This window comes from Drosophila takahashii, chromosome 2R, assembly GCF_030179915.1.
Source record: "Drosophila takahashii strain IR98-3 E-12201 chromosome 2R, DtakHiC1v2, whole genome shotgun sequence".
Lineage (NCBI taxonomy): Eukaryota > Metazoa > Arthropoda > Insecta > Diptera > Drosophilidae > Drosophila > Drosophila takahashii.
In genome coordinates, this window is record NC_091679.1 from 43,726,240 (window position 1) to 43,749,831 (window position 23,592).

At 43.5% G+C, this 23,592-nt stretch overlaps 8 protein-coding genes and 1 long non-coding RNA gene across 11 annotated transcripts; 7 read left to right on the forward strand and 2 right to left on the reverse strand.

Annotated features, from left to right (window-relative positions):
- Positions 1 to 581: 581 nt before the first annotated feature.
- Positions 582 to 6,584, reverse strand: Letm1 (Leucine zipper and EF-hand containing transmembrane protein 1). Of its 3 annotated transcripts, none has more exons than XM_017145209.2 (5): positions 6,514 to 6,584; positions 5,825 to 6,151; positions 1,998 to 4,306; positions 1,645 to 1,941; positions 582 to 1,583 (listed from the first exon to the last, which is right to left on the reverse strand). In XM_017145209.2, the coding sequence occupies exons 2-5, from the start codon at positions 5,895 to 5,897 to the stop codon at positions 1,224 to 1,226; spliced, it is 3,039 nt and encodes a 1,012-aa protein (XP_017000698.2). In that variant the 5' UTR covers positions 5,898 to 6,151; positions 6,514 to 6,584; the 3' UTR covers positions 582 to 1,223. The 3 variants fall into 3 exon arrangements, with proteins under 3 accessions (XP_017000698.2, XP_044249094.2, XP_070068412.1); XM_044393159.2 differs by having other exon boundaries at positions 6,555 to 6,573; XM_070212311.1 differs by lacking the exon at positions 6,514 to 6,584 and having other exon boundaries at positions 5,825 to 6,238.
- Positions 6,585 to 7,105: 521 nt separating this feature from the next.
- On the forward strand, positions 7,106 to 8,845 carry LOC108059736 (uncharacterized). Its single transcript, XM_017145152.2, has one exon. The coding sequence runs from the start codon at positions 7,106 to 7,108 to the stop codon at positions 8,843 to 8,845; it is 1,740 nt and encodes a 579-aa protein (XP_017000641.2).
- A 522-nt stretch (positions 8,846 to 9,367) lies between these two features.
- LOC138912234 (uncharacterized) lies at positions 9,368 to 10,033 on the forward strand. Its single transcript, XM_070212145.1, has one exon. It carries the CDS (start codon positions 9,368 to 9,370, stop codon positions 10,031 to 10,033), a length of 666 nt encoding a protein of 221 aa, XP_070068246.1.
- Positions 10,034 to 10,268: 235 nt separating this feature from the next.
- On the forward strand, positions 10,269 to 10,739 carry LOC138912513 (uncharacterized). The gene is made up of 2 exons (XR_011418066.1): positions 10,269 to 10,355; positions 10,442 to 10,739. It is a non-coding gene; the product is annotated as an uncharacterized lncRNA (long non-coding RNA).
- A 418-nt stretch (positions 10,740 to 11,157) lies between these two features.
- LOC108059737 (uncharacterized) lies at positions 11,158 to 11,904 on the forward strand. Its single transcript, XM_044393298.2, has one exon. It carries the CDS (start codon positions 11,158 to 11,160, stop codon positions 11,902 to 11,904), a length of 747 nt encoding a protein of 248 aa, XP_044249233.2.
- Positions 11,905 to 12,412: 508 nt separating this feature from the next.
- On the forward strand, positions 12,413 to 13,941 carry LOC108059738 (uncharacterized). The gene is made up of 2 exons (XM_017145154.2): positions 12,413 to 13,844; positions 13,928 to 13,941. The coding sequence occupies exons 1-2, from the start codon at positions 12,413 to 12,415 to the stop codon at positions 13,939 to 13,941; spliced, it is 1,446 nt and encodes a 481-aa protein (XP_017000643.2).
- A 211-nt stretch (positions 13,942 to 14,152) lies between these two features.
- On the forward strand, positions 14,153 to 15,880 carry LOC108059739 (uncharacterized). Its single transcript, XM_017145155.2, has one exon. The coding sequence runs from the start codon at positions 14,153 to 14,155 to the stop codon at positions 15,878 to 15,880; it is 1,728 nt and encodes a 575-aa protein (XP_017000644.2).
- Positions 15,881 to 16,918: 1,038 nt separating this feature from the next.
- LOC108059740 (uncharacterized) lies at positions 16,919 to 19,032 on the forward strand. The gene is made up of 2 exons (XM_044393300.1): positions 16,919 to 17,371; positions 18,688 to 19,032. The coding sequence occupies exons 1-2, from the start codon at positions 16,919 to 16,921 to the stop codon at positions 19,030 to 19,032; spliced, it is 798 nt and encodes a 265-aa protein (XP_044249235.1).
- A 90-nt stretch (positions 19,033 to 19,122) lies between these two features.
- Positions 19,123 to 23,161, reverse strand: LOC108059786 (polyadenylate-binding protein). The gene is made up of 3 exons (XM_017145220.3): positions 22,800 to 23,161; positions 21,856 to 22,744; positions 19,123 to 21,677 (listed from the first exon to the last, which is right to left on the reverse strand). Exons 2-3 carry the CDS (start codon positions 22,540 to 22,542, stop codon positions 21,453 to 21,455), a joined length of 912 nt encoding a protein of 303 aa, XP_017000709.1. The 5' UTR covers positions 22,543 to 22,744; positions 22,800 to 23,161; the 3' UTR covers positions 19,123 to 21,452.
- Between the last annotated feature and the right edge of the window lie 431 nt (positions 23,162 to 23,592).

Here is a 23,592-nt window from a genome sequence, read left to right on the forward strand (position 1 = left end):
GGCGCATAGACATCGCATAATACTAATCCTTATTTCAGGCAGGACCTCATTGGATTGTACTCAATTGTTTGCCCCCGTAAAATATTTGAGAGCATTTCTAAATATTTTACGAGTACCACCACACTTTCTTGGCCATTGGCTGGATGTGATGGGAATTTATGGGTCAGCGGGCAGGCAAAGATGAAATTTCTGAACATTTTGTGGTAATTTTTATTACTTCTATTGCCCAGGATATGATGCTCCTGCTCCGCTCCTCGCTGGCCGAAACTAACTTGGCCGTAAAAGTTTGGGTTTTGTGGTTGCCGATTGCGAATCACAGCCAACCAGTTGGCAAGACTGGGTTTTCACCCCCGAGGCAATAAACAATGCAAAAATATATATTTCTGAGCAATCAATGCGGTTTGTAAAAGCAATTGTTCGGTTGCAGTCAGTTATTTAAAAATCGCAAATGATGAAAAAGCTGTAATTTCTGTGAAACTGTTGATAATACCCAGATGGAAAGTGTGCATCGGCTTGGAAAATCATTTTACATACGACAGGAACGATTGACCCCGTAAATGGCACTCGGTAAAATCGGTAGATGGTTTTTATACTAACTTTTATTGCGAAACACTTTTACAAATTCCCTTTTTAGCTAACTCAAGCACACACATTATTGTTTAGAGTTATCACGTGGTTTCAATTCAACTTCAATATATCGTAATGCCTAAAAAACTGATGATGAAAATACATATCAATAGAGGAGGGTATAAATGGTAAATTAACATTTCGCTTAATGATCACAATCGCTTCGCTAATATTTTCTTTTTTTGGGCCAAGTGAAGGGTATGTAAAACTAGGGCGTTGGAAATCAAGATACATTGGTTAAGTGGGTATATTCTTATGTATTTCTATTAGTTTCTGATTTGTGCCTTACTTAGAGAAGATACCGTACTACAGCCACGCGTTAAGTATAGCACACTCTCCAGATTCTGAGCCTGATCCTGCGAAAGGATCTCGGGTTCAGTTAAATACAGAGTCGCATTTTCGTTTCGATTTGCTCTCCCTACGTTTACGTTAAGTGGTAACAATTAAATCTTTGCATAGTCGGAACAATATAGGGGGACACACGAGCAGCAACTACCTATTCCTCCGCCCCTCTACTCCATCATCACACATCACTTCGGCTTAGGTACACGCTTAGTTGTCTCGGCCGCTGCCTCCTTGGACTTCTGGGACTTCGGTCAGAGCAGCTTCTTGGCCGTGATCGTCGTGGACAGGGTCGATGATGCCGTGGCCGTCGCCTTCTTGGACGTCGGCGGTTGCGGTGGTGTTTGTATCGTCGGTGGCAGGCCAATGTCGGTGGAGGGCAGGATCTTTTCCATTTGCCGCTCGGCTGCTTCTCGGAGCGCCGATTCCGTCGTTGCTCCGCCACCTGCTCCTCCACTACTGGCTCCTCCACCGCCGGACTTTCCGGTTGGACCGTCTCCAGCCGAAGCCTTTGTAGAAGGCGTTTTGGGATCTACTTTCGAGTCCTTTGGCGCCGCTTCGTCCAGGTTCTTTGCGTTGTCCTTCAAGGTCTTGGCCGTATCCTTAAAAGCGGGCTGAAGGGGCAAGAAAACCATTAGTAAACTTTTGCATTAAAAAACCAACTAATTAAATTACCTCCGCCTTCAGTTCCTTAGCTTTGTCCGGCACAGTTTCCTCCTTGTCGCGCAGTTCCTGGGCAATGTCCTGAATCTCCTTGGCCGAGTCGTGAATATCGTTCACCAGCTTGGCCAAATCCTTGTCCACTTTGTCCACCTCAGACTTCAATTTCTCAGCCTCCTTCATGCTCTTGGCAATGGCCTTCTCAATCTTCTGCTCCGCCTGCAGCACCTGCTCCTTGTCGAGCAGACTGATGAGCTCCTCGATGGCCTTCTCGCTCAGCTTGATGTTGTCACGACCAATGGACTCCATGACCTGCAAAGAATATCAGTTAGATATACTTTTGAAATACCTTCTTGTGCGATAATTACCTTCCGAATATCGTTAACCGTGACCACGCCATCTTTGTCGGCATCGAACTTCTCCAGGACAGCTTCGATGTGCTTGAGACGCGCCTCGTCGCTGGTTTCCTTCAGCACCTTGATGTTGCTCATCAGATCGTCGATGCGCAGCATCTCCTCGTTGCGCCGCCGCGTCGCCTGCTTGGACAGCAGCTCGGTGAACTCCTCCAGCTGCTTCTTGTCGATCTTGGTGGCCTCGCTGTCGATGCTCTGCACCGCCTTGGTGATCTCCTGCACGGAAAGTAGGCCGTCCTTGTCCAGATCCAGTTTGACCAGCAGATCGCTGACAACCTTGAATCGCTCCTCGTCGGAGGCCTCCTTCATGCGCTTGATGGTGGAGACCAGCTCGTCGATGTGCACCATCTGCTCGGGTTCCACTGCGGATGCGGGCGCCACGTAGTCACTGGAGTCCGCCTGCTTGATCTGATTCTGCCTGGCCTCCAGATCGTTGAGCACATTGTCCAGTTGCGAGATCATCTTGTTCACGCGGTTGTACAGCATCTTGGCCGCCCGACTCTCGCGCACCGGCTCCTTGACCACCTGTCGCACCTCGCGCAGCTCCTCCACATCCTCCTTGTAGTCGGCCAGCTCCTCCTTCAGCTCCTTGATCGTCTCCTTCTCGACCACGAGCTGCTTGTCGGACGACAGGGTCTTCAGGGCGTCGGACAGCAGCTGGACATCCGTGGAGGAGATGCCCTTGTCCGTCTCGGTCACCGAGGCCTGCTCCTTCTTCTGGTCACTGGCCAGCTGCTCGGCGAACACATAGGGCGCGGGAATCTCCTCCTTGATGGCCGATCGCTTGGCGATGGTCTCCTCGTGCTCCTCCTCGCGCTCCTCGCGGATCTTCCGCTCCTCCTCCTTGATGATCTCGATCTTGGTCTTGTTGTCCACCTTGCCCTCGCTCTCGCCGATTGCGTGACGAGTGTGGGCGCCCACTGCGTCCGGCAGCACGCGCATCGTCTCCTTCAGCTTGTCGGTGGTGATGCTGTCGTCGGAGATGAGCATGGTCCTCGAGAGGAGCAGCAGCGTGGGCGGCACCTGCTCGTTCAGCGAGAGATCGATCCACTCCTTCAGCTGGAAGCGCAGTCGCTCCTCCGTCAGCCCGTAGGCCCGCATTCCGCGCGCCTTGCACGCCTGCTGCAGCTCCAAAAGGTCCAGCGAGTCGACTCCCTCGCGGGCAATCACCCGGTCGTCGGTGGCCAGGGAACGCAGCTTCAGGCGCAGCTGGAAACGCAACAGCGTGGTGGTTCCAATAGTATTTAGCTCGAGGACGCGGCAGAGAGCCGCCAGCTGCTCCCGGGAGAGCGAATCGAGGGTGATCTCATCGTCGAATCGCTTGGCGAACTTGATGATGTCGTCGTTGCTCACCGCCTCCGTGGGATTGCGGATCTTGGTGAAGAAGGCCTCGAACTGCTTGGCCTCCTCGCTGCTGTGCTCCTTGTGCTGCACGGGCATCTGGTCGAGGGTCTGCTGCAGGAACTTGGCCACCTCCAGCCGCACGCCCAGCGACTGGCGCAGCTTCTCCTGGCGATCGGTCGACGTTTGGAACGTGGAGGGCAGCATGCCGGGGAAGAACTTGATGAACAGCGGCAGCAGCAGCTCCATGAAGGGCACGATGATGAACACCGAAAAGGGGATCAGGCGGAACAGGTCGGAGGTGGTGCGCTGCAGCTGCTTGTTCTCGCGCCGCGTCAGCGTCTTGCCGTTGAGCACGCGCCACAGGAGCTTCGAGCAGATGGCCACGTCGATGGAGAGCAGCCGGAAGCCGTGGTAGTAGTGCACCAGCTCGTCCCAAATGCGTGTGGCCAGCGGCTTCTTCGGCTTGGCCACCGCCTTGTCCGCCGTTTGGGCCAGCGATGTCGACGATGCGGTCGCCGATGTGGAGCCAGTCGTCGCTGTAGCCTTCTGACTTCCCTTCTCTGCGGAGGCTGTGGCCGTAGCGGCTGCACTGCTGGCAGTGGCCGCCGCCTGACCATTGGCTACCTCCTTCATGATCTCCTCGACCTTTTCCTTCTGCTGGTTCTTCAGTTTTTTGACGGTCACGTCGATCTTCGAGCTGGACGTCTCCCACATCGTCCGGCTGGCGTGCAGATGCCTGAACCCATGGCCGGAGTAGTGGTAGCCGTAGCTGGCGTGCGGCTGGAACCTCCGCTGGGCGCCCAGCGATCTGCTGACCTCTAGCACCGATGTGGAAGCGGACCTCCGGGGCCGCTCGTCCACTGTGGCGGGTCCATCTGTGAAGTTGGTCGAGCTACACGCGCAGCAGCTCGATTTTAGGTCTGTGAAAGAGTTGGAAAAGTGGTGATTAGTATGAGATTTAGTTTTTTGAGTTTTAAAATATAATAAAAATGAAAAATAGTTAAATTGAGAATAGTACACACAATCTGAAGAATTCGCAGCTATTGAAAAATCTACTTTCCTATTATTGGTTCGGTTAAAAGCGATAATTTAATACCCGCGAATTCTTGAGGATTTGTCTTTTTTGGTGTTTTTCTTAGTAAGATTCACAAAAGTCTCCGCCAGTTCAATGAACTGATTTTATAGTAAATATGAATCAGTCGCATAACGAAAGGCTTTTCCGAAACACCTTTCCTTTCTTCCTACGAAAATGAAATCAGTTCAACAATCTTGAACAGCCGGCGAAAAAAGGGAAACAAAGAGTGAGAAGAAAAGCACACAATAAATTATTAATCACAACGAACAAAAAAACAAGAAAGGTTTGCGGATGATAAGAAGGGGGTAGATTACGGATTTTTGTTGGGATTTGGAGTAGACTATATGGTTGATATAGAAGAGGCAAAGATCGCCGGCGAAAGGGGGAGGCAATTAGCACCTGGAGTGGAGCTTACATAAATCACAAAGCGAACCGAAAATCACGCAATCACTGCGAATTCTCTACCTCTATAAATAAACTATTTAGCAAACATTCAGAAATGTGCGCCGAGTGCAATTGTTTACAGCGCACTTTTCCTTTTCTTTTCTTTCTCCCCCATTTGATTTTCCGATTCTTGGCAATTGCTCAAGGTAAGTGAGTGAAATGAGGAGAGCGAACCCGAAAAAGGAACTGCGGTGTGGAGAAAGTGAAGGCGATTTCTGACCTCTTTTCGGGTCTCTCAAATGATTTCAGACCTGTTTTCAGGTCTACACAATAGTTTTTGCACTGAACTGTGACTGTACTTTTCCGCAGGTGCCTATTTGTCTGCCGTTTTTCGGTTACCTGTCTTTGGCACCTGTTCCTTGTTAGGGTTTTCTAGGGAAATGTTCTAAAATTGTAGCGCAAATAATGCCAAATTTGTGAGTGTTTCCCAGAAGATTGGTACTTTTTAGAAACAAGATGATGGGTACTAATAGGATTAGAAAAGTTATATTGCCAAATAATAGGCCTTATATATAAGTCAAGTGATTAGATTGCCACTTGTCACGATCCAAAGTCAACAAAACGTTGAAAACAATATGAGTAATTAAATTAGCAGACGAGATCCCAGTGGCGGATCATAAAAAGGGGTTTGAAGATTAAAAAACCGGTTAAACATTCTAGGTTATTGATCTAAAAAAATAAAAATATTAGTCCTCCTTTTACACATTTTCAAACTACGCCACTGCCTTAATCACCCACTATAGAATTTCCAGCGCACGTCGTAGTTTTCCAGTCAGCTGTTGCCTTCCAGCGAAAGTGCAGTCAAAACAAAATACTGGATAAGGGGCGCACACACACAAACACGCCCTCACACGCAAAGGGGGCAAAATCAATGGAAAGTTTTGAGGGATTTCCGTCGCTTTTGTTTTGGCCAACTTACAGCGCTTGTAGACATTCTGGGCCAGGTGACTCGTTCGCAGGTTGCGTCCCTTGTGACGTAGCAGGGCGTTCATGTCGTCGTCTGCGGGGGGCGGCGGTGGGGGGCGCGGCTCGGTTTGGCTGCCAATCCGATTCCAAAGAATTTTCAACTGTAATTTTGAATTTCCGACAAAACTGTCTGTGGATTGTGTATCTTTGGGTTCTCTGTCGCTTTTCGATTTCCCTGCCCCTCGATTTCCTCTTTTGTTTTTGTTTGCTGTCGCTTATCTCTCTCTCTATCCTTCTCTTTCGTTGGCGCAATGTAACGGTTCCTTTCCACGATTCTCGTCTATTGAAAAAAAGTAAATAAAAGGTGGGGATTTCTGCTGTTAGCCTACTGTGGATTTGGTTAAAACTCGATAAAGTGATTAAAAACACAAGCTTTGGCTGTCTAAAACGGAGAAGTTAGACAGCACACACACACGCACGCAGTCGGCTACGTCATCGACGCAATATCGCGCGATCTTTGTTTTTGTTTTTGCCTCGCACAAATCCAAATCAAATTACACAACTACAGCAACAAATTTCGAAGTATTTTCGCATTTCGTGCCACTGACAACCGGTTAAATCACGCCCATAATTTAGCCGTCGATTGTAGCGTGCTCTTCGGACGGCTTATATGTTTATATATAAGCCATTTGTCATCCCTACCGTGCCAGAATTAATAATAAAAACTAAATAAACCGTCTCACTTTTTCACGTTTGCTTTCGGTGTGACCGTCCTGCGAGTGCTGAAACATCCCGTGCAGCAGGGTGGTTCAAAAATGTGTTTGGATGTGCTGCATATTAGGGGCATTCCTGATTTGAATAACGCTTCCATAAGAAATAATAACAAATAAATGTAACTGTTACTTCTTTAAAATAACTAATAAAAAATATCTAATAAGTAATACATTTATTTATTACAAGTATTAACAAATAAAATTATTATTAATTAAAATTTTTAGCACCTTACTTACTTATTGTTCCTTACTTTTTTAATATTTTATTTGTTAGTTGAACAGGTTTTTAAACTAAACTCTATTTCCAAGCCACAAGCTGAATGAATTAATTTCAAAGAAACATACTACAAATGCACTTTATGTTGGTACCTAGCTCCAATTATAAGCAATGACCGTTAAATTGTCATTGTTTATGGGGTCTGAATGTTAGACTGTTTTTCTTAATTACCCTAACCCTTAGAATATTTCTCGTCCAAGTTGCAGTTTCTCTTCTCCAGCCCTTTAGAGCAGACAACTCGAGAATGAGGCTAAATTTGTTTTTAATAGTTACCATCGGTTTGGTGGACACACACTGTGTTTCCCTGAGATACATTTTAAACTCCCTTGAAGACGAGCTTCATTACGAAACAGTTCTTCTTTTACAAAGTTCCAGTGAAAATAATTTGTGTTGGAAACAAAAGTATATTCAAAATGAAGTGCCCATCTTGAATCTGAATGCAAATCAAAGCTTGTATCTAAAAGATACATTTAATACAAAAATATTGGCACTAGTTTGCATGGATAAAAACGAAGGAAATACCATGCTGGCTCTGTATAAAAATCTGGAAGATATTCGCGATACTCCCACAATATTATTCGTACTATCGGGTTATGAAATACGTGATTTATTCCACGAGTGCATAAAACAAAATATGCTTAATGTGGTGGCTTTCAAGGGCTTGGATAGGGAGTTTATCTACAGCTTCCAGGCGTTCCCAAGGTTTCAGTTAATTAAAAGAAGTGTGAAGGAGATATCTAAGTACTTTGAACCGCATCTTGAGGATCTGGGCGGCCATATCCTTACAACCTTACCCGACAACATAATACCCCGAACAGTGGTCTACAGGGACCCCGATGGAAACCGACAGTTGGCTGGATACCTCCACCCCTTTATAAGGAACTATGTGAGCACCATTAATGCTAGTCTGAAGATCTGCTGGGAATTTGTTCCGGAAGATGGCATGATTCAGTTGCCGGAAGTAATCAGACTGGCGGAAGTTAATAACGTGGACTTTCCGCTGGGAATTCACGGCATTGAGCATGGATCGACCAAACAAAACGTTCCGGTGGAGGTTTCCAGCTGGTTCCTGATGCTGCCCATGGAACCCTGTGTTCCCCGATCTCGACTCTTCATCAAATTGGGTTTGGAGAGGCTAATACCACTAATGGTCCTTCTAGCCGTAGTGCTGGCTAATGCTCATCGCATAGAGGCGGGCTTAGGTCCTACGTGGCGTACTGATTCAGTGGGTGATAAGGTCTTTCGTGGAACGCTAGCCCAAACATTCATCCTACCCAAAAGACTCTCCCCCAAGCTGATGGCCATCTATTGGTATCTCCTGCTGAGTGGGTTCTTTGTGAGCAACTACTATGCCGCCAGTCTGGAGACTTGGCTAGTACACCCTCCTTTGGGTCAACCAATCCTTTCCTGGGAACAAATGCGCAATTTGAACTTGAAGATCCTAATTGTCCCCTCTGAATTGGAGTCGATGAAGAAAGCAGTGGGCCAGAAATTTACAGATGACCATAGTGATATTTTCCAACTGACCAACTCGGAGGAGTTCCAGAACAAGCGATTATCCATGGACCAATCCTACGCGTATCCTGTGACCTGGACATTGTGGCCACTTCTGCAGCAGGCACAGACCAGACTACTGAAGCCCGTATTCCGTCAGTCCCGGGAGATAGTATTCATACCTCTTTTGATCCTGGCCATGCCCTTGCCGAAAAACTCTGTGTTCTACAAATCACTGAATCGATACAAGTCCCTCACTCACCAGAGCGGATTATACGAGTTTTGGTTCAAACGGAGCTTCAGGGACTTACTTGCCCTACGGAAAATCAATTACAAAATAGATGCGAGACAAGAGACGTATCGGGATTTCGAGTGGAGTGATTTTAGCTTTGTATGGCTGGCCTTTCTAGTGGGAAGTATCGCAAGTTTTCTAGCCTTTCTTGGTGAGATTGAATACTACAGGTGGCAAGGAAAAGGCTCCTCTCATTAACACTTTTAATTGTATACGATTTATAATCCCTTTTACCTTCCTACAAATAAACATATTTTCTTTATACCAACCATGCATTGAATTTATTGATATTTAAAGGGTTGTTTGCTAAATTTACCCCTGGGTGCCTTAATTTAGTGACAATTACTGGTTAGTGCTTTCTGGTTATGGCTGTGTAGCAGACATTTATCTGATTTTATCGAAGTTGCAGTTCGTTTTACCAGCTCGTTTTAAACAGTCATAGAAATGCGAGTCGCCATTTATTTTGTATTTGCCAGTTTGGTAGGAGGAAGTAACTTTACATTGAATAACCTTTTGATGTCTCTTGAGGATGAGCTGCATTTTGAGACGATCCTGCTTTTGGAAATGTACCCTCAAAGGGATTCGTGTTGGATGGAAAACAACTTATATGATAAGGTTCCCATTCTAAACTTCAATTCAAAGCAAAGTGTGTATCTTAGAGATGTGTTCAGTTCAAAGATGCTAGTACTTGTTTGCTTGGATAAAAATGAAAACGATACTATGAAGGCGCTGTATAATAATCTTCAAGATATGCGAGATACTCCAACCATATTGTTCACAACTTCGGATCTCCAAATGCGAGATATACTCCTAGAATGTTTCGGTGAAAAAATGCTCAATGTGTTGGCATTTAAGAGATTGAATAGAGACTTTATCTACAGCTTCCAGGCATTCCCGGAGTTTCGCGTTATAAAGCGAAGAGTCAAGGAGATTCTTCGATACTTTGAACCCCAAATTGAGAATCTGGGTGGTTATACCTTGAAAGCACTTCCCGAGAACATAATGCCGCGAACTGTGGTCTACCGAAATGCCAATGGAAGCAGTCAGTTGGGCGGATATCTCAGTCACTTTATACGAAACTATGTGAGCACCATAAATGCCACCCTCGAAATTAGCTGGGACCTAGCTGATGAGGTTGGTATGCTGGATAATAGCACATTTTGGGAGGACCAAAACATAGACTTTCCTCTGGGAATTGATGGTCTTGACATAGATACAGCCAAAGAGGACATTCCCTTAGAGATCTCCAGCTGGTTCCTGATGCTGCCCATGGAACCGACCCTTCCTCGAGAGTGTTTCTACACCCAAAAAAAAATCCGAAAGTTTACAGTTAATACGCGTTGTATTAAAAGTAAACTACATCTAGTATCAAACTGTCAGTATTAATTTAAAACTAAATAATGTAAGGAGCAGACTCAATAGTGTTAAGTTAAGACTAAATAGTGTTAAGTTTATGTCCTGAGTTTAATTTCTATACCAAAGTTTTCGGTTTTCGTTCCTGGTGTGAAGCCAGGATGCTCTGGTTTGGAACCTGGACATGTCGAACAGAAAAAGTGTTACCGCTTTTTAATGCTATTCGGACGCGTTAGTATTTTAAGGGTTTTACATTAGTGTATTTTGTAAACGACGCTGCGGTCTGTTTAAGGTTTGTTCGTGAAAATTACTTGTTAAAATTTTAATATTTGCTTATTTTGGGCTTATTTGAAATGTAAGTACATTAAAATTGTGTCTTAGTGCATAACTAATGAGTAAATTCTTTTCCTTTTACTGACACCACCTTGAACTGCGCTCCAGATGCCGGGAACTAAGGATCTTGCAATTGGCTTGCATTTTTTCTGACCGCGGCCAGCGCAATGTTAACTTCAATATCAGCGTCCTCGACCAAGATTTGGTATTCATCTGGACGGCCTTCACTCTGGAGATGATCAGCGACATAAGCGGTAAAACGGCTGCATTTGCCCAAATATGCATAGATACGTACATATTTTGTACATGTATTGTATTTATGTATGTTTTTAAATTAAAAATTACCTTCAGTAATTTATAAAAATGTAAAAAATATTTTTAATAATATATGAAAAGTACAAAACAACATTTTTTGAATTTTGTCTCTTTTATACGGGGTATAATATTTATACTGGCATTATACTAAATAGTATACAAAATAAACTAGCCGCCTCAATTTCAGTACACTGAGTGAGTATAAACTGTACACTCGTTAGTTTAAACTTGACAACTTCGAAAGTTTCATTTTTATACTTTCGAAGTCCATTAGTTTAATACTCAGAGTATCGAGAAATTTTTGACACTCAATAGTTTACTTTTAATGTAGAAATAGTTTAGTTTCTATGATCATTTTTTTTTGGGTGTACTTAAGGTTTCGTTTATACAGGGTAATACCTTTGATGTTACTGGTAGCTATAGTGCTAAGTAATGCCCATCGGATAGAAAAGGGCTTGGGTCCTACATGGCACTTTAGTTCAATGGGAAATAAAGTCCTGCGAGGAATTATGGCACAACCATTTATCCTACCCAAAAGACTCTCCCCCAAACTGATGTTCATCTACTGGTTACTCCTCCTAAGTGGATTCTTTGTAAGCAACTACCTTGCTGTCTATCTCACAACTTGGCTCGTTCATCCACCGACTCTCAATCGAATAACTGACTATGATCAAATGCGAAGCCAGAAGCTGAAAATCCTTATACTCCCAGATGAGCTGGAATACTTGAACTTCACCATGGGCGAGGAGTTTGTAAAAGCCTACAGCGATATATTTGAGACCACCAACTGGACAGATTTCCAAAGAAAGCGGATCTCTATGGATCAATCTTATGCATATCCAGTGACCCTAACCTTGTGGCCTCTTTTAAGACAGTCACAAGTCAGACTACCGAGACCCATTTTCCGTCGATCCAAAGAGATGGTATTCCTACCGTTCATTATCATGTCTATGTATATGCCAAGGAACTCCATATATTTCAAGTCTCTTAATCTGTACAGATTACGAACTTATGAAAGCGGTCTATATATTCGTTGGTTTAAGCAAAGCTTTTACGAATTGGTGGCAATCGGCAAAATGACCTATAAGGAAGATAAGGAACATGAGGATTATTTCGATCTGAAGTGGCAGGACTTTCACTATATCTGGCTTGGATTTCTGGGAGGAAGTTTCACCAGTTTTCTGGTCTTTCTATCTGAGATTGGATACTACAGGTGGCGTTTGAAGAGTGCATATTATCATATTTTAAAACCCTAAATATTTGATTACCTATAAATAAACGTTTATCCATCAGACCAACCCTTTCTCTCTTTAAATTTACCGTTGGGTACCTTAATTGGATAGAACCACTTATCTGTTATTAAAAGCGGTGACCATTACTTGTTAGCTGACAGGTAACTGATTTTATCATAATAACCCTTGTGCTACGGTGAAACTCAATCAAATATCAGTGCATTTTAGCAACCCGTTAAGAATAGTCAATAGAAAAATGCGCTTATCCTTATATTTTGTATTGACCTGTTTGGTGGAAGCAAATAATTTTACCTTGAACAACATCTTGAAATCTCTTAAGGCTGAACTTTATTATAGGACGATTTTTCTTTTAGAAATGTACCCTCAAAGTGATTTGTGTTGGAGGCAAGAAAACTTACATAACACCGTTCCCATCCTAAACTTTAACGCAAGGCAAAGTGTTTATCTTAAAGATGCTTTCAACTCAAAGATACTAGTACTTGTTTGCTTGGAGAAACGTGAAAGGGATACAATGAAGGCACTCTTTAGTAATTTGCAGGATATGCGAGACACCCCCACCATATTATTCACATCCTCGGAAGATCACATACGGGATCTATTGCGGGAATGTTTCCGCGAAAATATGCTCAATGTGTTGGCAATTAGAGGCTCAAACCGAGAGTTTGTCTACAGCTTTCAGGCCTTTCCCAGATTTCGCATTATTAAGCGAAGTCTAGCGGAAACTCATCGGTACTTTGAGCCACAACTCAAGGATCTAGGGGGCTATACCATCAAGACTCTACCCGACAACATAATGCCCCGAACTGTGACCTACCGAAATGCTGATGGCAATCGCCAGTTGGGCGGATACCTGAGCCACTTTATCCGAAACTATGTGAGCACCATAAACGCCTCTCTCGAAATCTGTTGGGATCTAGTTCCGGAGGAGGGCATAATCCCCTCGCTGGATAACATAACCCTCTCGGAGGAGAGACACTGGGACCTTCCCCTGGGCTTCGATGGTCTAGAGAAAAGGACATTGAAACAGAACGTTATAATGGAGTTGTCCAGTTGGTTCCTGATGCTGCCCATGGAGCCCGCCCTTCCTCGCGCCAGTTTCTACTTGAGATTCGGTTTATACAGGCTGATACCTTTGATGTTACTGGTAGCAATGGTGCTAAGTAATGCCCATCGGATAGACTTGGGCTTGGGTCCCACATGGCGCTGTAGTTCAGTGGGAAGTAAAGTCCTGCGAGGAGTCCTGGCACAGCCATTTATCCTACCCAAAAGACTCTCCCCCAAACTGATGTTCATCTACTGGCTGCTCCTCCTAAGTGGTTTCTTCGTAAGCAACTATATTATTGTCTACCTCACCACTTGGCTCGTTCATCCACCAACTTTGGAGCCAATAAAAGACTACGAGCAGATGCGTCGCCTAAAGCTGAACATCCTCACCGTCCCCTCGGAACTGGATTACCTAAAGGCCACCATGGGCATGGAGTTCGTAGAGACCCGCAGAGATATATTTCAGATCACCGACCCGTCGGATTTCCAGAGGAAGCGCATGTCAATGGACCAATCGTACGCCTATCCAGTGACTTGCACCTTGTGGCCTCTCTTGGAACAATCACAACTCAGGCTTCGTCAGCCCATATTCCGCCGGTCGAAGGAGATAGTAATTCTACCGCTTATTATCATGTCTATGACACTGCCGAATAACTCGGTGTTTCAAAAGTCTCTCAATCGATATAGGCTACACACTCATGAGAGCGGACTCTACCAGTTTTGGTTCAGACAAAGTTTCTACGAATTGGTGACCCTAGGAAACATCTCATATAAAGAGGATATGGACTTCGAAACCTATTTTGATCTCAAGTGGGAGGACTTTCAATTTATTTGGCTGGGCTTCGTAGGCGGAAGCATCACTAGTTTCCTGGTGTTCCTGGCCGAGATTGGATACTACTGTAAATGGAATGTATACACAGTGTGTTTTTTCAATAAGAAAGATGCAGTAAACACAATAGATAATAATTATACTACACTACAGATACACCAAAATAAATAAACCTTAAATGCTTACCACTTGGGTAAACTGAATGTTTTAATGATTTCTTGTGTTTTATTTGTGGGGTGGAAGAAATGCATTCGTAATTAAAAACTATGACAGCACAGTTTTCATAGATTTCAGATTTTATCATACCAACCATAACTTAGGGAAACTTCCGTCGTTGCAGTTTATCGTACAAAACCCTTTTGAGCAGTCGTGGCAAAAATGCGTCTAGCTTTATATTTCATATTTATCAGTTCGGTCGACACACATGGTGTGTTCTTGAATAACCTATTGAAGACCCTTGAAAAAGAGCTCTCTTATAAGACGATTCTTCTTTTAGGAAGTTTGGGTCAAAGGAGTTCCTGCTGGAACCATGAAGACTTTCACGAAGGGGTTCCCATTCTAAACTTCAATGGGAATCGTAATGTGTATCTCAAGGATGCATTTAATTCGAAAATACTGGTACTTGTTTGCTTAAGAAGCAACGAAAGAGATACAATGAAGGCGGTCTATGGTAACCTTCAAGATATGCGAGATACTCCCACTATATTATTCACAACTTCGGATGTCCAAATGCGAGATATACTCCTAGAGTGTTTCAGTGAAAAAATGCTCAATGTGTTGGCATTTATGGGATCGAATAGAGAGTTTATCTACAGCTTTCAGGCATTCCCAGAATTTCGCGTTATAAAGCGAAGGGAAATGGAGATACTTCGGTACTTTGAGCCCCAACTTGAGGATATGGGTGGTTATACCTTAAGGGTTCTACCCGACAACATAATGCCGCGAACTGTGGTCTACAGAAGTGCCGATGGAAACCGGCAGTTGGGCGGATATCTAAGTCACTTTATACGAAACTATGTAAACACCATTAATGCCAGTCTTCGCATTTGCTGGGACCTCGTACCCGAAGAAGGTATGCGGCATTTGACGGATATTACCAAGTTGTCGGAAACGAAGGAAGTGGATTTTCCCCTGGGTATAAATGGACTTGACATTGGCTCAAATAAACCGAATGTTCCCATGGAGGTTTCCAGCTGGTTCCTCATGCTACCCATGGAACCTCCACTTTCTCGACATCGTGTCTTCATTCAATTTGGTGTCCATAAGCTGGTACCCATTATGTTCTTGATAACTTTGGTCCTAAGTAATGCCCATCGGTTGGAAGTGGGCTTGAGACCCAGTTGGAGATTCTGGATAGTAATCGATAAAGTCCTGCGAGGAACTCTGGCACAACCATTTATCCTACCCAAAAGACTCTCCCCCAAGCTGATGCTGATTTATTGGGCGATCCTGCAGCTTGGTTTCTTTGAGAGCAACTTTTATATGGTCAACCTGGAGACTTGGCTCGTACATCCTCCATCGGGTCGTCCAATCCTCAGCTGGGATGAAATGCGCAGTTTGAAGTTGAAAATCCTGGTTATCCCCGAAGAATTTAAATATATTAACTTCATAATGGGCACTGAGTTTATGGATAGCCACAGCGATTTATTCCAGTTGGCGAACTCAACGGATTTTCAAAGGAAACGCTTAGCTCTGGATCAATCCTATGCCTATCCAGTGACCCACACTTTGTGGCCCCTTTTGAAGCACGCTCAAGTGCAATTACGTAGACCCCTATTCCGCCGGTCCAACGAGTTGGTTATTAGGCCGTTTATGATTTTGGCCATGCCGCTGCCAAGGAACTCAATTTTCCACAAGTCCCTTCTGCGATACAGGGCTTTAACCCAGGACACCGGACTGTATAAGTATTGGTTCAGGCACAGCTTCAACGAACTAGTGGTCCTTCGAAAGATCTCCTTCAAAGAAGGAACGGTTGAGATCTATTGTGATCTCAAGTGGCAAGATTTTTCCATTGTATGGCTCTCCTTTGTGGGAGGAACCATGATAAGTTTCCTGGTGTTTCTCTTGGAACTTGGTTACTACAGGTTGAAACCCCATCCTAAATGAATTCATTATATATCTCCCAGCCCCCATTAACAGTTTATTAACCACAAATAAATGATAATTGTTCTGTCATTTTCATGGGCTTATATTTATTCTTGCCGGTCATGGGATTATATTGTTTATATAGCTATAAAAGCGGATTAGTCCGGGTCTCAAAAGTGTTGGGAAAGCAAGCCTTCTGAAATGTGGTTCAATACGAGCTGTTTTATTGTGTTTTACATAAGTTCAATTAATGCCCAAGAAGTGTTAATGGCTAATATTCTAGATTCCCTAAAGATGGAACTGTCCTTCAGATCTGTACTTTTACTTAAGAGCGGAGAAAGTACCAATTTCTGTTTAAATCTAAGTGACCTTGATCAATATGCCTACTTTAATTTTAACACTAACCAAAGTCACTACCTAAAAGGAAGAGTGAATACAAAAATACTAGTTATGGTTTGTCTGGACTCGTCAGAGAAGATCGAAATCATGATGAAAGCACTTTGTGAAAATCTAATGGATATGCGGGGAACACCCATATTACTTATGATCAAAAACGAATTAAATATCACCAGTTTATTTGAAAAGTGTCGTTCACATCAGATGCTAAATGTTCTGGCTTTAAGCGAATCGATTCTTGAGTTCATATACAGCTACCATGCTTTTCCCCACTTTAAAGTAGTTAAGAGGAGAATAAACCAAGTTAGTAGGTTTTATGAACCCCAAGTGAAGGATCTCCAGGGATATCCCATCACCATTATTCCCTACAACCTCATCCCCCGATCTGTGATTTATAGAGATTCGGAGGGACATCGCCAGCTGACCGGATACCTCACCCATTTCTACAGGAATTTTGCCAGGAGTCTGAACTCGAGTCTGCGGATCCGTTGGGATTTGGTTCCTGAGGATGAGACACCCAGGCACAATGTCACTGCCGCCTAGTTACGAGATGGTCTGGTGGATTTTCCCCTCGTTCTTACCTCACTCGCTCCAGAGCCCTTTTATCCCAGCCATGTGGGGGAGATTACCAGTTGGTTCCTCATGCTGCCCGTGGAACCCACGATGCCTCTGTCCAGTCTTTATTTCAACCTCAAGGGTTGGCCCTACTTCTTGGCACTGATGATCATATTGGCCCTACTGCTAGCCAACGCCCTTCGCTTGGAAGCGGGCCAGGGATACTTCACCCTGCGATGTGGTGATATATTCGGTGACCATGTGCTGAGAGCCATCCTCGCGCAGTCCTTCGTCCTGCCGAATGGGCTAGGCTTCAGTAGAACTCTGCTTTATAGCCTGCTGATGATGGCAGGCCTGATAGTCAGCACCTTCTATGGTGCCAATCTAGCAACATTACTCGTTCATCCGCCAGCTGCTTACAAGATACTCAGCTATGATGACCTGAGGAGAGCCCACGGAAAGATCTTAATCATGCATCAGGAACTGGCCTTTTTGAATGCTTCTATTGGTGTGGAAGTTTTGGAAAAGAACCTGGACCTTTTCAAGATAACGCCCTCGGTCGTAGAGTTCCTGGCCAAAAGGAACGAGCTGAATACCTCCTTTGCACTATGGTCCAAAAGTCGATTTTTTTGGCATAAACTCTAAAAATTGAGTCACAGACTTCAAACTTTACACATTCTGTTTTTTTACAAAGAATAGTATGCAAACAAATTTTTGAGTCTGTGCGACCACGCCCTCTTTTGCCTCCCATACAAGCAAATTCATAATACTACACTGTGTTATAAAATTTAACCTTTTTTTAAATACCTCGATGAAATCTTAAAAGTCCTATTTGCTTTAAATAATCAGCGCTCTAAATGTGCTCTCGAAAAAATTTTCACACCCAAGGATTCTAAAAAAAAGGACACTAAAGTTGGAAAAATTTTGTTTTTGGCAAACTTTGAACCTATTTTGCAGACGAACGGATTCTTCGTATGTAATGTAACTCAAAACATTTAAAAAGTGCAACTCTGTATCTTTCAAACCCCACACTCACAATAATTTTTGTAATTTTTTTAACGGAATTATAAGCAAAGGAAGACATTTTCTTTTCTTTCTCTTACGAATGCTTAACAAGAAAGGATTCAAAATAACTACTTTTTTAAATTTATTTTTGATGTTTTATCATCTTTTAAGTGGTAATTGATAATTTTTACAGAAATGCAATCCTAAAAAAATTAAATTTTCGATTGTTGCTGCGCCAAATATCCTAGAGATCGCTACGAAGAAACTTTAAGGTCCCTGAATAGTGTGGAATTGCGTGAAAAGGGGGACGAACGGGGAAAAGGTGTTAATTAGCGCTGAAAAACGACATGTATATGTACAAATTGGCGTACTTAGTTTTTGTGGGCAGACGTCGGGTCGTTAGTTTTATCCCACTAAATACAGGGAACAAATATTAATTTTCTATAAAAATACACATAAATTGGAAATTAAACACAGGTCGAACACTAAGATTACACATAAATGTACTATACACACTAAATATTACATACCTTGATCTTTCATTTCCATAATTTACTTAATTTAGTCGGGACAAAGAAGTTTTATTTTTTTGCACAAACGTAAAGAAAATATTATGGCGCCAATTTCTTAGTCCTAAGCAGCTGATCGATTGTGTACTTTTGAAAGCTCATAAAAAGCGTTAGTGTAGCTTTTAAAGCTTTTTTTTTTAGGTTTGTATATGTATGATCTATTAACTTTAAGAATTTAAAATAAAAAATACAAAACATTAACATAAAAATTTCGACTTTATGCCAAAAAATCGGCCGCTCGGACCATAGTGCTTTGGCTATCCTGTGACCAATACCTTGTGGCCCTTTCTCCAACTAAAACAGATTAAAATGCAGCGACCGCTGTTCCGCAAGTCAAAGGAGATAAGCTTCAAGGAATTTATACCTGTTACAATGCCAATGGCCAGAAATTCTATATATCGCGATGTGCTTAATAGGTATTTGAGCTATACGATGGCAAGTGGTCTATACGATCTGTGGTTCAGAAGATCCTATCACGAACTGATAGCCGTGGGAAAACTCAACTACAGCGCGGATCTTGCAGAGCCACCCTACCACGATCTTATTTGGGAGGATCTGTACTACGTTTGGATTGCCTATATGGGAGGAACTCTATTCAGTCTGCTAGTCCTGCCCTTTGAGATAGTTTACTTCAAGTGGCATCGATAATTTCAAAATCAACCGCGAATTCTTCAGAGCATTTAAATATTTAAAACGATACACCCCTAGTTTTACAGATCTATTAATAAACGCCGGGTCGCAATTTCAAACACTTTTTGCAAAAGCATTTTTATTCAAGTTTCACATGTCTCTGCTCACTGCATCTTGATTTTCATCATTAAATGTTTTTCCATTTTCTTGTTCATTTTCGCTTGGTTTTTTGTTTTTTTTTTAGGTTTGTTAATAAGTAGGTATTTTGTAATATGTTATAATTAGGATTTCGTTTCAATGGAATTACATATATAATGCATATATTATACGCCATCTGTGTTCAGTATTATCTGTGCTGCTTGTGTGGGGTTTGCTAGTCATTAAAATGGGACTCTCGAGGGCACACACTCCCCGGTCCAAGCAAAAGATTTAAATAAAAACTAGGTTCTCGTGAGTAGAATCGAATTCGAATGCAGGTGTGTTGTAATGTCTCATTTAGCAAAGGTGCGAAATTGAGTAAATTTATGTGTGGTGTTGCGTGTTCGAAATGGGACTCGATTTGTGTGGTTTATCAATTAATTTTGTAAGACTGAATTAACATTTCTTGTACTCTCTAAAAATTTAGCACTATAAAAGGGTTCTTCTTTTTGTTTTCTTTTCTTTTCGCTTGTTTGTTTTATTTTGTTTAGGTAAATTCTGCAAAAGCAATTACCAAAAAAATTAAGTTTCAATTACAATTATAATTTGTAATAATAATAAGAAGTATGTCGTATTTGCTTGGCAAAGGAAAATAAATTTCATTTTCTTTCTTCTTTTGTTTTGTACATTTGTGTAAATATTATTCAATTGCATAATTTTCTCTTGCTTGTCTTGTAAATTCATATTGCATATGTTCTGTGTGAGTTAGAGTGTGGAGGCCTAATCCTACTTTTGTCCTGAAAACTAGAATCGTAATATCGCCCGCAGCCCCGAGAGGTAAAAACCTGCGGATCAAAGATCAGGGGGCGGGCAACCTAAGCTGGAAATGAATGTAATGGAAAATAAATATTGTCAAATGAGGGTTACATTAATTATGCCATCCTAAATATTGCCATCATTTATAACTATTTTTTGTAATTTTTGTTCATTTTTGTTTTGTTCTCTTGTGGTACTGTTTTAACTATACATTGTGTGTATGTCTAGACGCAAAACTTGAATCTTACAAATTTCGAGTGAGTTTTAGTTTTAGCATTGTTTGTTTGGTTTTCTTAATATTCTTGGTTTTCTCATTACTTTTGTTTTTTCTGTTCTTGGAAACATTTTAAAAATTAAGCTCAATAATCTTAAATTATGTATGTATTTGCCTTCGTTTCGGTTTCGGTATTAATTTGCCATGGGCCGAACTGGTTCTCTCTTGGGGATTTCTTTTTTCGTGCCTTGTATTCGTAATAATATTCTAAAAGATTTTAAACATTGCATTGTGTACACTTTTGGATTGGTTATATTCAATTAGATTTTCCTTTTCGCTCTCGTTACATTACGGCTGTCTTGCGGTCCTGTTTGTGGTTTCATTATCGTTTTTGCTACTTGAAACAATGTACAATTAATTACAAAAATGTCTTGTAATCGCTAAAATTTTAATACTCATGTACTGTCCCTCCTGCTAATTCATTTTCTGTTCAGCTCCGATCTAATCCGCACTTGCGGCTACTCTATAAATTACGTGTAGGGTTCGCTTTCGCAATGGTTGCACTTGATTCCGCGTCAAAAGTTAGTTATAGCGTAGAGTGTGTGAGTATTATAAACGCTTTTTAACTACAGCGTGTGGTTTACTTTAAATATATATGTATATGCGTAGAGTGAGTGCATCAATTGTTAATAGGGGTTACATCAATTGTATTTTTTTGTTCGTTTTTTTCTTTTTTTTTCGTGTTTTAATATATAATAGGTATGTGTAAATATTCATATGTTGCCCAGGACTCGCGCTGGGCGTAGCTCTAGTGGCGATCGCACGATCTAGACTTAATGCCAAAGGGTGTGTGGGTAAATACATTTGAAATACGTGTACGCAATGTGTGTTCTTCAGGCGAGAAGCTGACAGCGAAGCCTCGCTCACTAAATTCAACAGTAAAGACAAACATCTAATTCCAAAAAAACGCTAGTGAGTGCTAAGAAACTGTTGTCCTAATGCCTAGAAAATCCTTTTCGACTGAGAGTTTGTCTCCTTTCGCTTCCTGTGTGTGTTTCTATAAATTTCAACTGTGTTGCAACACTTTTTGCCTACGTCTAAATGTAAATGTGCAGGAGATTCCTGCGTTTCTGCTGCCTGAATGTTCGCCTAGCTGCTCGATACAATTTCTCGTAAATATCTATATAGGTTTATATATGGGTGTATATTGTATGCGTGTGTTTGGGGTTCCGAGTCAACTCCTAGCGATGTCCTTGGATCAGCTGCCTCCTTAGTAGTAGAATATCTGGCCGGCCTTCTGGCGCTTGCGCTCCTCCAGCTTGCGGTTGATCTCCTGCTGCCGCTCGGCCTTGCTCAAGGCCCTTGCCACGTACAAGAACTTGTTGTCGCCCAGCTGCTTGCCGTGCAGCCCGATCACGGCGGCCAGCGCCGACTGGGGATTCTCGAAGGCCACGAAGCCGAAGCGCCGCGAGCGCCCCTCCTCGTCCAGCATGAGCTAAAAGGATCGTTGGAAAGCAAATCGATGATATAAACAAATCGGAACAGATGGGCCTGAAGGAATCTACTCCCTCCCCCGCTCCTTGAGCCTGGGCATGCGCACTAATGTGGCAAGAGCGGATTTAAGAGAGGGAATAACTGTGCCACATGGTTGGACAACCAGGCAAATAACCCACCTTGTGACTGGTGATGCGGCCGTAGGGCTCGAACATCTCGCGCAAGTGCTGCTCGGTGAACTCCTCGCTGAGGTTCTTCACGTACAGGTTCTTGAAGTGCGTGGCCTTCTCCTGCTCCCGGTCCCGCCGCGGTATGAACTTGACCACATGCACCTTCTGGTTGTTGCACAGCATCCCGTTCACCTTCTCGATGGCCGCCCGGGCGGCCTCCTCCGAGTCGAAGTGCACGAAGCCGTAGCCGCGCGAGTTGCCGTCCTCGTCCTTGGCCACGTTGCAGTTGAGGATGTTGCCGAACACGGAGAACGTGTCGTAGACGGCCTTGTTGTCGATGGACCGCTCCAGGTTCTTGATGTAGATCTTGCCGCTGTCCGGGGAGCTGTTGCCGCCGCCGGTGGAGCCACCGGTGGAGCCGCTGGCCAGGGCCCCGCCCACATTGGCGCCGCCGCCGACGCCGCCGCCCACATTGGCCGAGTGCGAGTGCGAGGAGCCGGAGGTGTGCTGGCCAGCGGTGTGCCCGCCGGCGGTGTGCCGCCCCAGGACGGCGCCCACGTGGCCCAGGTGGTGGTGGTGGTGCTGCAGCTGCTGCTGGTGGTGGGCGGCCGCGGCCAGCGTGTGGTGGTTCAGCGCCGGCTGCTGCTGGTGGTAGTTCGCCGGGTTGCCGCGGAACGTCATCGAGTTGACGAACATGATGGCTGCTGGCTGTTTGTGGTGGAGCGTGGTGGCGGCTAGTGGCGAGCTGTGGCTGCTGTAGCGTAGGTAGTTGCTGGCGGTGGCGGAGGCGGTGGCTTCTGCGTCCTGGTGGCCGTCGCTTAGGTAGATGGGCCCGAGAATCTTGACGGCGTTGCGCTGCAGCTCTCGTTGGTAATCCTCTCCAGTCGTTCTTGGTAACCTGGAGTGACTCTGTTTAATCCTGCTATTCCTATTCCCAATCAGAATCCACTCACCTGGTTTTGGGCCACTGAAATTCGCGGTGTTCTCTGAAAAAATCGTTTTTCGTCCAGACTCTCTTTCTCTTTCGCTCTCTGCTCTCCCTGTCGCTCTTTTGTACTTTTTCTGGGGGCTTTCACTTTTCTTCTTCTTCTTTTTCTTATTCCTCGGGCTCTTTTTCGCTCGCACGCGTTGCACTTTCTGCTTTTCCAGCGACTGGCACCTAAACTAGACTCTTCAGCAATGGCAGCAGTGTAAAACCTGGTTTAGCAGCTCGGCGGTCGCCTTTATTATTTAATTTAAAATTGCAAAAAGTGTTACTCGCTACTCCAGAGATGGTGAAACGGCTTCCCGATGACGCGCAATCGATACGAGGAGTAGTCGTCGGGTATCGATAGGCTATCGTGAAAAGGCCGTTGAGCCATCTCTAGGTCTCAGCCCGTCTCTAGCACCACAAAAATCTTTTCGTTAAAAAGCAGACCGTTAAACGGACTTTTAAATCGTATTTCAAATAATTTTAAGCTAATCTTTGAATTTAAAATCGAAAGTAAAGTTTATTTTAGTTTTAATGAAAAACACCAACATATCTAAGTAAGCCAAAGTAAAGATGTAAATTCGAGCCTAATATCGAATTATTTCGGTTTTTAAGCTTGATCGACTTTATTGATACACTAATAGCATAGAATAGTATCGATTTGGCCCCATTTAATCAATAGACATACACAATATTACAAATTTCTTTCGTTTTTTGGTTTGGTTTTTCGGGTTCTGATGGGCGGAGTCCCCCTAATGCCACAGCTCGCAACATAA